The sequence below is a fragment of the Ammospiza caudacuta genome, chromosome 3 (genome assembly GCF_027887145.1).
Source record: "Ammospiza caudacuta isolate bAmmCau1 chromosome 3, bAmmCau1.pri, whole genome shotgun sequence".
Classification (NCBI taxonomy): domain Eukaryota; kingdom Metazoa; phylum Chordata; class Aves; order Passeriformes; family Passerellidae; genus Ammospiza; species Ammospiza caudacuta.
The window spans coordinates 87378578-87391285 of NC_080595.1; the positions used below are offsets into that span (position 1 = coordinate 87378578).

Sequence of the window (12708 nt, forward strand, 5' to 3'; positions counted from 1 at the left end):
TGGGAAGACAAGCAAACACGTGAAGAACTGTATCCTCACATTAGAAGAGCAGTGGTAAATGGTTTATGTTGAAGTCTGAAGCCAAATTTCTTTATAATTTCTCAGGAGACTCTTTTAGGACCTCTCCTGCTTGGTGTTTTTATCAGTGACCTAGAGGAGCAGTTGCAAAATATCCTCTTTAATTTTGTAGATGACTCCAAACCAGGGTTTGCAGCCAAGACACTTCAGGGTAGAGCCACTGTTCAGAGCAATGGTCCCAGAGAGTGTAAAGATCCAGCATGAAACCCCATGAAATTAAATGAGGACAAGTGCAAAGTTCTGCACCCCTATCAGGCTGAGCAGCTTCCCTGCAGAGGAGGTGCTGGGATCCTGGTGGGCAGTGGGGCTAAGCCAGCAGTTGATTCCTGACAGAAAAGGCAGTGAACAGTGTAGGGGCTTGCATCAACAGGACTGTAAGCAGTAGATATGGGAAATAATTGTTCCCCTTTACTCGACATTTTGTAGACTGTGCCTGAAATATTGTGTTGAGTTTTAGCCCTGCAGAAAGTTGTTTATAAACCTGAGTGTGTGCAGTGAACCACCACCTAAATGGCCAGGTAAATGCAGCATGTGAATGATGAGCTGGGGGAGCTCAGCTTATTGAACCTGGATGAGAGAAGACCTTCTGAGGCTGCATTCCCAACAGGGCATCACCAAGAAGACAGACCCCAGTTCTTTACAGGGGTGCATGGCAAGGCAATGAGAGGTAGTAGTCATTTATTGAAACAAAGAAGGTTCTGACTGGATATGAGAAAAAGAAATTTGACATGAATAAAATTGAGTGCTGATACAGGTTGCTCAGAGTGTCTTTGGAATTTATATCCTTAGAATTCTTTAAAAACTGGCTGGACAAAGTCCAGAGCAACCTTCTTTCAATTTGATGTTGTATCCATTTTGAGATGACTGTCTTTAAACCTAAAATATTATGTGATCCTGTGAAGGACAAATACTGTAATCTTCCAAATCTGTCGAGGCTCAGTAAGGCCTTACTTGAAGTGTTTGTGCTGACCATAAGGTCTAGGAAGATCTGGAAATATTGAATAGAGTTTCAGTCACCAGTCCAAACATAATCAGATAATTTTAAAATGTGATTAAAGTGTGGCTTAATAGTTTTCAGAGGAAGCTGTTAAGATCCAGTTATTAAAATTATTACAGAGATGCCTCTGCCCAAATAAGATGCAAGTGAGACCATATGCTGAAGTCAATAGTATGGATTTTATTTAACAGTAAATGTGAGTGGGGGGAGAGAGAGGGGAAAATAGAAAAAGAGGAAGAGGGGAGAGAAAAAGTGACAGAAAGACAGATTGAGTAGAAAATGTCACTTCTCTGTGGATCTCAACAGTGTCTTGCTGATCTCTTCTTCTGGTCTTCTCAGTGGTGAGGGCTCCATGAAGCTTAGAGTTCAGTGGACACCTGTTCCATGGATATGTTCAGGCTGGTTGGGAGCACACAGGTACCTCCCCTGGTTGGGAAGTTTGACTGTGTCTCTTGCCACAGGCTCTGATCTGTTGCATCCCTTTGCATCACGTTCAGTCCTTTGGTGTAAAGCCTCAGGAATCAGTCTGAGGGTGCTTTTGGGATCTTTGATGGTTTGTGATCCCTTCTGAGAGATGGCAGCTGCCTCCCTCTCTTGTCAGTGCATTGAGTCTGTTATGCCCATCAGACTTTCCCCAGGGAAGGGGTTGGGAGTTGTGTAAGGGAGAACAATTACCATGATAAATGGTGCCATCCCACCTTGCAGGATTTGCCTCATCAGCCTGGCTTGCAGCCTCCCCCTCTATCTTGTGTGAATCTCACTGCACACCTAAACTCACCTCTCCTCAATGGATGTAAACCTGGCCTCAGCAAATCACCCTGGAGCCTCCTTGATTGTTTTGAGTCATAAACCATGAACATTCCAGTCTCTCAGAGACCTAATGGGGAGCATTCATGAGGCAGTTTTGCTGTGCTTCTGTCTGAAAATAGGGTAAAAATAAAACGAAGGCTTGAAAGAAAAAGACAATTGCTGTTCATGCTAGAAAAGTGTATTGAAGAATATCAACCAAAACCTTTTCTTTCCAGAAACTTAGAAGGGGATGTTGCCCTGAGAAGCTCTGCTGCTGTCTATACGTACTGCAAATCTCGAGGGCTGTTCGCAGGCGTATCTCTGGAAGGAACCTGTTTAATTGAAAGGAAAGAAACAAATCGCAAGTAAGCTCTCTTAATATCTAAGGTTCAGTGAAAGCAGAGTGACAGAATTAACTAGGACACATTCACTTGGGAAAAAGTGGTTTTTGTGAAAACATACTACGTTAGTTAAGAATTTCTTGAGGGACAAGGGTTTCTTCAATTTAGACATCTTGCAATTGATATTGAGATGATGCTAAATGTTTAGGGATCATTTATCTGTGGCAAGTTGACCTTAGTTAGCTAGCCACCACATGCCAGCCCAGTTGCTTTGTCATTCCCCCTCCTCAAAAGAATGAGAGGAGATAAAGCATGATGATGAACTCATAAGTTGAGATAAAGGCAGTGAGATCACTTACCAATTGCTATTTCAGTCAAAAAAACTCCAACTACATCAAGGGGAAATTAGTTTATTTTTTTTCAGTAAATAAGAGAATGGGATAATGAGAAATTAGAACAAATCTAGAAAGCAACACCTTTCCCCCACACACTTTCCATCTTACTGGGCTCCACTTCAATCACAGTTTCTCTACCTCCTCCTCCCAAGTGGTGCAGGAAAATGGGGGCTGTGGTCAGTTTTCAAAATTTACAGCTTTGAAATAGTTCTGTCATTTCTCAGCATGTGATCAATAGGAAAAATCCAGGGCTAGGGATGGACAGTAGGGAGCATTTGCACAAAATGAATTTATCTAGAAGTTGAAATGTAATAATAATCAAATACCTGCAATCTTTACTTTTTTTTTGTGTCAGGTTTTATGGGCAGGACATTCGTGCTAGTGCCATCCTACTTGGTGACGTGCCTTTCCCTGCTCAGGCAGATGATCTTTATGAAACTCTAGCATCCTTCACTGAAGTGTATGAAAATGAAGAGCAAAAAAATAATCCAGGAAAATCTGTAAGGGAACAAAGAAGGGTTTGTGTGCTTCTTTTTCACATCGGCTTTCCCTGTTCCTAAGCTGTTCCTAGTCAGTGTCAATGCTGATCTTCATGTGTAATTTTTAACTTCTCTGTTGGATGACTGAAGGCGTAGCACATGTCAGTTACTGCATGTGGAACATTTGTTCAAGTATTTCCCTGCTAGGCTCTTGAGGACAAGAATGTTGCAGGGTTTGCTTTGCGTCTTCCAGAATAACAAAGCGTATCCTTGTTTTGTAATTGTGCATTATCAAATCTGTGGTGATGATTAGGAATGTTTGATCAAGTATTTTTAGTCAAGTTAATTGCAAATTGGATACTCTTAGTTTTTCTGCTTTTTCTGTCTTCTATTCAAACAACCACCTTTATAATGTAATACTGAGACTGTAGAAGATATTTTCTTACAGATGTTGATGTTACTGATAGACAGGCATTTACTTTCAGCTTTGTTAAACCCATGGTGATTTACTTCAGTGTCATGTGTGTATCACTAGTGTTTAGTATGCTTTTTGAGTTCTTACAAGTTCAGTGGAGAAAGAGTAATTTTAATTTTTTTTTCAGTGTAACTAGATGTACTTCTAGGCTCTGAAATCACGATCTCTGTCCAGATATGATGCTATTTTTTAAAAAAAATTGTGTACTTTAGGTAAATGAACGACCTGCTAGACCATCAACCAGACCAGAGCCACCTAAACCCACTGTTAGACCCACACCACCAGGTGAAAACTTTTGATAATGGCTAATAAATTATCTTCATAAAATTAGAGCATTAAAGCTAATTAATACTGTGCAGTTATTATAGCAGCTGCCTCTATAAAAATGTTTTTTAAATACTCTTCCTTGGAGGAACACTGAAAGCATATTGATGTAGTGCCATGACTGATAAAGACTAAAAGATTTGGTTTTTTTGTTTTATATTAACAAACCTTTTCTCTCTGACAGATTTGCTATAGAAACAGTATTTTTATAGTTGCAGAATCATGTAGTGATTCCAAGGAAATATTCATAGATACAGGATACATAGGAGTCTCACAGTACAATGAAACTTCTTAATAAAAATAACAGTTCTAGAAACTGCTGGTCTAAGTTCTAGAAACTTCTTTTTTCCGGAAACTGTAGTTTCTCTTTAGGTTGTCATTATCTTTTAATCATTAGAGTAGAGCAGAAGAGGCAGAATTTTGGCTCTTTAACAGTTTGTCTTAACAAAGTGCTTTTATTCAAAGTGAAGCTTTACTCTGCCCCTTCTCTTGTTAATGTAATTCTCCAGTTAAGGATGGGAGGCAAAGTCTGTATTTCTTTCTTCTGCCCTGGTTCCTAGTTTACTGCAATCATTTAATAACTATTGAACTCTATCAGAAGAGCAGTATACAAAATATAACAATATATATTAGCATGCCATATAAGTCACTACTTTATTTTCTCTTTCAGCTAAAAAGAACACAAACAAACTTTACCCTGAACTTCCCAATGATTATGCATCTGGGGGTAAGTACTAAGCTTACACTTATTTTACTAATACAGTGTAGAATCTGAGAAGTCCTAAAAGTACTTTGAAGCATATGCAAAAATATCTGGCCACCGATATTTTTCTTTCTTGTCCATTCAGGTCTTGAATGGACAAGAAAGAGATTCAGGTCTTGTATGATCTCCTGAAAATATTTCATAAACATTAATCTTATTCCCTGGCTTTACATTTTAACAATGATGTTCTTTTTCTGAGCAGCCCAAGTTCTTTTGGTTTATTCTATAAGCTTGAAAAATGAACTTGGAGTAGTAAAATTGTTTTATGTTACCACCTAATTGAAATGAAAAAGGAAGCTGATATAACAAGCTTCTGTCCAAGTCCTTATGCAACTATAATTGCTGTTTTAATTTTAAAAGTGCTTCCACAGATGATACCTGATTATGCTGGCATAAACACCAATTTACATGGCTTCTTCAGGCTTTTGTACTGAAATAACTCTGTTACCCTAAAGATATTACTATTGATGCTCTTATGTTTAAAGCACTTTCAGCTCTTAACAGAAGAATCTCACTGTGAAGTATTTGCATTCCATATTATATATATATATAATATGAATATGTACTTATATTTTCATGTATTGCATCCTCACTTGAAAATAAAATTAAGCAAAATACCTCTTTTTTACTTCTGTGAGTAGAGCTAAAATTGAGTTTGATAATAGATCACAAATGAAAAGTCTATTTCAGGCAAAGTGTAATTAGAGCTTTTCACTAAAAATTAAGATAAATTATGTGCCTTTGTCTTTACATTCTTTTTCATATCTTCTCTTCATACATGTTCTTGATATGTGTGTCTGTTGAAGGGGCCAACATAGCAGTATCTTAAGATGAGCTGTCAATGTGACTTCTGCAGATTAGGGACTTCCTGAAAATCAAGATTTGTTATTGTGTTATAGGACTTCTACAAGGAAAAGAAGGATGACTCTAGTGGTCTGTACACAATAGCTGTTATCCAAGAGAGAAGAACTGGTCTTCTGGCCGTTAAAACTAAGCTTTCCCAGTCTTACTAAAGCCCTGGCCAACTGAGAACAGGTTTCTAAAGGTTGTACCCATTTGCTATATTGAAGGGAGTATTCTTCTATTCAGGTGCAAGCAACAAGGTAAAAATATTCCAGAGCCATCTGTTGAATGGCTTTCAAGATTCTTTGAAGTCAAGATATAGACTCAGTCTGCTACTGGAGATTTCTAGCAGTTTCTGGAAATATACAAGTTTTTCTTTAGGAATACAGGGGGTGGGGGGAGTAGGATCTTGTTTAAATGATGTAATAGTGTATTTGGCTTTCTGTTGCAGATTACATTTCCACAGGTAACACAAATGCTTTCTGAATCCATAGAAATACTCTATGCTTCTAAAAGCTAAAGCTTTTTTCCTTCTCACAGAGGGCAATTAAGGTTGAATTCAAGAATCACAGTCCCTTTCACAGAGTGTATTAATGCTGGGGGATGAAAAAGAAAGAGCCATAAGGCCATATCTCCTGTCAATGATCTGTTTCTGCCTATTTATAGTCCAAATTATTTCAACAGAGCTGTCTAGCAGCTATAGCTGCATGCATGCATGTCAATCTTTATTGCAGGAGTAGTTGCTGTGGCAGATGTTCTTCTACAGTAAAAGACATATTAAAATTTTTTTGTGTCATTCTAGTTTTAAAAATAAATATAGATAGGCAATAGAAGAGTGAATTAATCTTATTTTTAGGAAGCTATGTGTTAGGTATAATGGCTGGGGTGGAGGTAGATTTTGATGTTCAGCAACAAGCTTAACTGGGTTGCAAGTAATAAGGACTTGCCTTTGGTTGGGGAAGGGGCAACTTGGCATTGTGTTACCAGCATTTGGTTTTGCAGCAGTTATACAAGTAGTAGAAAGGTTGAAACATTAACTCTTCTCATTAGGTGAAAGAAGAGCTAGACTTGTGGATGAAACATTTTTAATTATTTTCTGTGTACTTGAATTATAGAGATAAGTAATGTAATATAACCTTTTTCAAATGCAAGAAAATGATAAATGAAAAACATTATTTTCCTAACTGATAACATGATACTTGAACTCAGTTGCAAGAAGATTGTTTTCATGTAATTGAATAATGCTTAAGGTAATGCATTTCGTTTTGTAAAATGAGCTTCAGTAGTGTTTTAAATGTTTCCAGAAACTTGGGAATACCACGCATTTTATTTAGATGCAGTTAAAAATTGCACAGACCTTTTACAATTCTGGGAAATAAAACCCCAAAACAACCACAACAAAAAAACACAACAAACTAGCAGCTGCAACAGTTATTGGGATTCAGTGAACTATGAATTTTATACACTGGTAGACATTTTTCTGAAGATTCACTAAATAAAGAAATTTGATTTGCTTATGAGCATGAAAGTTCATGCCTTCTCCTTTACTAGAATTAGGCATTTGCATTTCATTTTTCTACTTGTCCCCTCTTTATTGTAAAGTCTACTAAAAGGGCTTACTGGCCCTTCCAAGATTTATTACTACAACATAGCTTTCTTTTTCTGGGTGGATGATTCTTTGGACTTCTTTACCACATCTGTAATACAAACAACCCATAATTCTTTACTGACTGCTTGGACATTGTAGACTCAGGAGCTTACTTCATTAGAACCATTTTTTAGATACATTAGGTTCATAGTTTGTCACACTGGAATATCTAATCCTAGATATTAAATTTTCTTTAGTGTTTTGATTTGTAGTTTTTTCTCCTTGGGATTCTGCCATAGAGCAGCAAGTAACCAAAAATATAGCTAAATGATTACTTCCTGCATACCCTCCTAACAGTGTGCTGAATAGTATACAATTCTGAAAATGTTACAGTGATGTGGTTTCCCAGCTGAACTGGTAGCAGCAGGAGCAGTGATCTGCTAGTAAAAGTTGGGCCTGGGTTGAGGTGAATGTTGTTGAGAACTGAATAAATAACAGGCAGTTTGTTCAAATCAGAAGTCAGATAATTTTTGCTTTTTCTTCAGCTCAGTTTATCAGAAAAGGACTGTTTCACATGTTTGGTAAAGAATAACTTGAAATTGCCAAGGTGCTGAAACAATCACTTGAGACAAGAGTGGGGATGAAAATGGAAGAAATTTCTTCCTTCCAAGCAGTGTGCTTTCATTATTCTTCATAATTATCAAATCTCACTATGGGTTTAAATTCTTACAATACTGTAAGACAAAATACTCATAGTGAACACAAAAGCAGTTCTTTTGATAACAATATAAGTATTTTTTGAAAATTTGGAGAAAGTAATGATGCTGTGTGCATTTTTTAAGGGTTCATGTGATGTGCTCAGGAAACCCATAGGAACTTGTGGATGTGAATCCTGAATATTTCAGGGGTTTTTTTTAGATTGCTTTCAGAAACACTGTCTTTCTTACTTTCCAGAATTACTAAAGTAAATATTTTAAAATTTTATCTTGAGAAAAATATTTGCCTTCTTCTTTGGATTTTTGAATGCAGTAAATTATCTGCAGCCATTGAACTTTTTAACTATTGTGCATAAAATCAACACACTCCAACCTGATTACCGTAAAACTAAAAAAGACCCCCAAAATATGAATTTTGACTCGTTTTTTTTCAGCAGAAACCTTTCACTTTGAAAATAAAATAAAATATTAACAGATTGTTATTGTCCCAATAGGCATATATTTATATTCTTGCATATGAAAGAAGTGCTATGTGAAACCTACTGATGAGGATATGGAGGCAGATGAGAAAATTGTCACTGTTTTTAAGAAGCTAAAAAAAACCTTCTTCCTTCAATGATGATTTGAGTGATTTGTCAACCTCATTATTAAAAATTCATGTCTTCCTACATGAATTTGTCTGCAGCTTTTAGACAAAATTTGTTGTGGCTTTCTTTGCTATATTAAAGAGCCCTTACTATGCAGAGGAGCTTTTATTTTTGTTCCCTTCTTGTTCTCTTTGAGACACTTGTGCTGTAATCAAATCACTTTTTGGTCTTCCTTCATCTTTCTTTTGATTGCCAAACAGATTGATGAGCTCTTTGTCAAAAGTCATTTTCTCTTTCTTCTCAAATTTTAAGTAATAACACAAATACCAAATTCTGAGCTGTGAGCTCACTGGCATCAATAAGATTTGGGCTCCTAAAAGCTCTAATGAATTTGCACTAAACTCCAGTCCTTAAATTTTCTATTATTTATTTATTTATTTATACCTTCTTGAGTGTTCCTTATCTATGTTTAAAACAATTGAGGCAATATCAACCCTTTTTGATCAGGTGGTACCATGAGGTGGCAAATGCAGTTTGTGTTAACTGAATACATCAGAGCTGCTGCTTTTCATGGTTACAGTTCTCCAGGAATCAGGCCTGGCCCACTTCTCTGTAATTTCAGAGATGATCTCAGTGCTTCTTTTGGTAATCTATGAACACCAGATGGTTCAGTAGATCTGTGAAAATCTGCTTCCCAAGAGAATTCCAAGACAGATTTTCATGCCTCCTGAAGTGTATTTTGTCAAGGAAAATTGAGGGATCTGTATGTGAATTTGCCTTTGTTAGTACATTATGGATTTTTTGTGGCCAGTTACAAATGTTTTAACTAAGCCAAGAGAATGATATGGACTAAGAATTCATAGACCTCTTCTGAGGTAAAAAGCTTTAATATTTTTTTTTTTTGCTTGTGATTTCACCTCCTGTTTCACTTATTTTACCTTCATTCCTGTTCTGCAGTTCAGTTTACATCTAACTTGCTATCTTGTTATTTTGAAAGGTATTACTCTCTAGGATAATATTGATCAAACTTGGAAAAGAAAATATAAGTTGGAACATGGACACCATGCTAGCAGTCTCTGCATTAATTAGTACCTCTACTTATGTGTGGTGCTGAGCTTTTTTAACACAGTATAATGAAAAAATGGAATTTTTACATAGAACTGCTGAAAGAGAGCATCACTCATGTTCTTGCAACTTTAAAATAGGCTTGCTTTGGTAAATATGTATTGAAGCAATCACTTTATTTTTTATATATGTATTTCTCAACTTAGGTTGAGAAAAACCAGTACTATTTTGGAACAATTCAGATTTAACTGGAAATCTAACATGCAACTATTTGTATTCACTGTGCAGTTCCATGTTTAGATATGCCCACTGACCAAAAAATCTGACAGCTGTGCTACAAGAGAAATGTAAGTGTGCCCAAATCTCCTCTTGATGAGTGACTTTTGACTTGGGCATTTTTATTTCAATTAAGACTAAGCACAATAGCAGGAAAGTAAAAATATTTAATGAGTTTTCATACAAACAAAATCAGCTATCTCTGTGGTCTCAGACTAACTTTTTCTCAGTGTAATGCATGAATTTTTGCTTTTGCTTTGTTGTTAGAAAGCAAAGTCAAGCCTGCCTTTCTAGGATATTGTCCATATTTCATTATGTGCTTCTTTCTGTCTGTTTTGGATCAGGATGATTCAAAATGGTTTCATCGTTCTGAAATTTCCTTTGCCAACTTGAACTGTAGTAAAATTTAATCAAAAACTTTTAACATTTAATTAAGATTATCAAATAGGTTTTTTTTGTATCTGATATCTGCATAGACCTGGAATGGAGAAGGAGTCCAGAACCTCTTCTTTTTAAGGATGGAGCAAAACTCTGTGGTTCACAGTGATGGGAAAAATGCATTTTGCTTTTGAACTGGAAATTAAATCATCCATGAAAACACAATAAAATCAGATGTGTACATACTCTTTAGGTGTTGTGGATATGTGCTGTGTATCTGAAACTGAAAAAAACCTCACTTTTTATTCTTCAGTTTATGAATTACTCTTTTTCCAAGAAAGGAAGAGATTTGCTGAAGGATCAAGTAGAACTATAGTAAGGAAGAACCCTCATTAAGCTGTGCAGTAATCTGTTCGTTCAATAGTATAATTTGATGAGAAACTCTTAGCAGATTATAAACTACAAAATCAATAAGCTCAGTGTGACAAATAGCTATTTGTTTTAGAAAAATTTTGCAAAGTGAGGCATATAATGTTTCTGCCATAATCCTTCATAACATTGTCTACTAATTTGGTAAACTAAAGTATGGGTGCTTTTGTTTTGTTTTAAGAGTTTTAGCTGAGCTTGGTCTATTTTTGTGTTTTTCATGGCAAGACTTTGTGACATGTTTATATTTAGTTACTAAAAAAATAAAACATCCATCTGGTGGTCTCCCACAGTATTAATTTTCTTGCTATTATGAGCTCTTTCTTAATACTAACGAAACCCAGGAAATCCCAGGAAATTATTTTTGAGACTATTTTTATCCCTGATTCCCTTTTACTAGGATTGTAGTATTACTATCATGACTGTGATAAGTCAGATAATCAAGCTGCTTATGGCTTATATTGTGGCAAGCTGAGAGGAAAATATGCAGCATGCAGGCCTTCACTGGTCATACTGAAACAAATAACTTGATGTATATAATCTGCTAACTCAAAATACAACAAGGCACAGAGAGATTGAGGTCAGACATGCTAGAATGAAATTGGGGTCTTTCTGATGTATGTGTGCATGCATGAGCAGAGTGCTGTTGTTTGTGCTAAGTATGAACCAGCTACTCCGGCATGGGTAACAATATTTTTTCATGGCATTTTTTAATTGTTTGGAATACAAATTGTGAAATAAGAGCTAAAGCACAGAAAAAATTCAGTGCAATCTATGCATATTTTTTTAAGTGTAAAGCACCGCTAAGGGGATAATTCTGATTCACAAAATTAAAACATGAAATTGTTCACAGGAGCATATAAATGTTAAATAGTATAGATTGAAATATTTTCTGAAGGCATTTGTAACACATACAGATGAATGCTTTAGCATCTGGAATACATGCTTTAAGTGTTGTTTCAAAGCTGTGTACTTCTTTAGATAGTATTTTCTTCTGTGTTGTTCAAGCAGTAAGACTAAAGCAAGCTTAAATTGCTTTCCTGTCTATTATCCAGAAAAACCTTTGGGAGTATGGGAGCTTCTGCTTAATTTATAGTTCTTGAAGCCAACCAGAAGTTTTGACTAGCTCAAGGAAATGATAGATATTCAGGATTTCTCTCCAGTGTGAGGTGAAATGCCACTGTGCTCTACTGACTTGAGACAAAGTCTAACACTATTATAAGAAATGCAGGTCTTTGGGCTGATGCTTTACAGATCCATCCTTATAGGAGGGACAAGAACATCTACTTTATACTAAATGCTAAGGAAAGACTTTCTTTTCTATGGTAAATTATTGTTTTTCACCCTGATGGAACACCCACTTGAAATGTATTTTCCCATGAGCAGTAAAATCAGGGTTCCCCAGACTGTGATATATTCTCAGTCATGGAGGAACCTGGAGTCCTGCATCTACTCTGGCTGTGCTGGTTCGGTGTTTCATCATGCAGGTCAGCCAGCTGGATATTTCTGATTGAACCAAGAAGGTCATTCACCTTTTGTAGAAACACTGTCAATCCCTGAATAAAGAATAGGAGGCCAAGGAAAAAAAAAAACAAATAAACCAGACACGAATGTAAGCTGAACTAGTACAGCAAATAACTGTTCTAGAAATTATGTAATAATGCTTTTCACGTCTACAAAAAGACAAGGTTTCAAGAAACTTCTTACCTTTTCATGGAGAGGTCTGGCAAGGTTTCCATTGAGACTTCTCTGGTTATATTTAATTTGGTTTGTCTTTCTCATGAATGATTTTTTTTGCCATATTAGGTAACCTTCAAATATTATTTTTCTGGTTGTTTTTTTCATGAAGAAGCTTAGCTAGAAGTGACCTCTACTCTTGTGGAAAGGAAGTGTTAGTTTTTTCATACACAGTGAGACTTGCACCCCTCTTCCCCCTTTTCTCTCAGTGTTGCATCTTTGTGTTTTTAGCAGCTCCTTTGCTATGTAGCAAGGAAGGTGTCAAAAGACGATTAAAAATAGGAAAATAGAAAATTCCTCTGTAAGGAAAAATATAATGGGAAAGCTTTCTCTGGTCTACAATTTCAAGTATTGGTCTCTGCCAAAAGATTTAGACTGTGTCTTCTTTACTCCTGACATTTCTGCCTTTTGTCAGCAACTACAGAAGGATGAGACAGAATCTGAGTTGAGA

The 12708-nt window shown here is 36.2% G+C and overlaps 1 protein-coding gene across 2 annotated transcripts in view; it reads left to right on the forward strand.

The window, feature by feature from the left end:
- The window catches only part of SH3YL1 (SH3 and SYLF domain containing 1), a 45289-nt gene that overhangs the window by 17493 nt on the left and 15088 nt on the right, over positions 1-12708 (forward strand). Inside the window, exons 6-9 of one of the 2 annotated variants that reach the window (XM_058802113.1) lie at positions 2101-2229; positions 2956-3118; positions 3767-3839; positions 4549-4605. In XM_058802113.1, the coding sequence (XP_058658096.1) occupies positions 2101-2229; positions 2956-3118; positions 3767-3839; positions 4549-4605 (422 nt within the window). The remainder of the gene's footprint in view (positions 1-2100; positions 2230-2955; positions 3119-3766; positions 3840-4548; positions 4606-12708) is intronic. The other variant, XM_058802114.1, reaches the window with a different exon arrangement.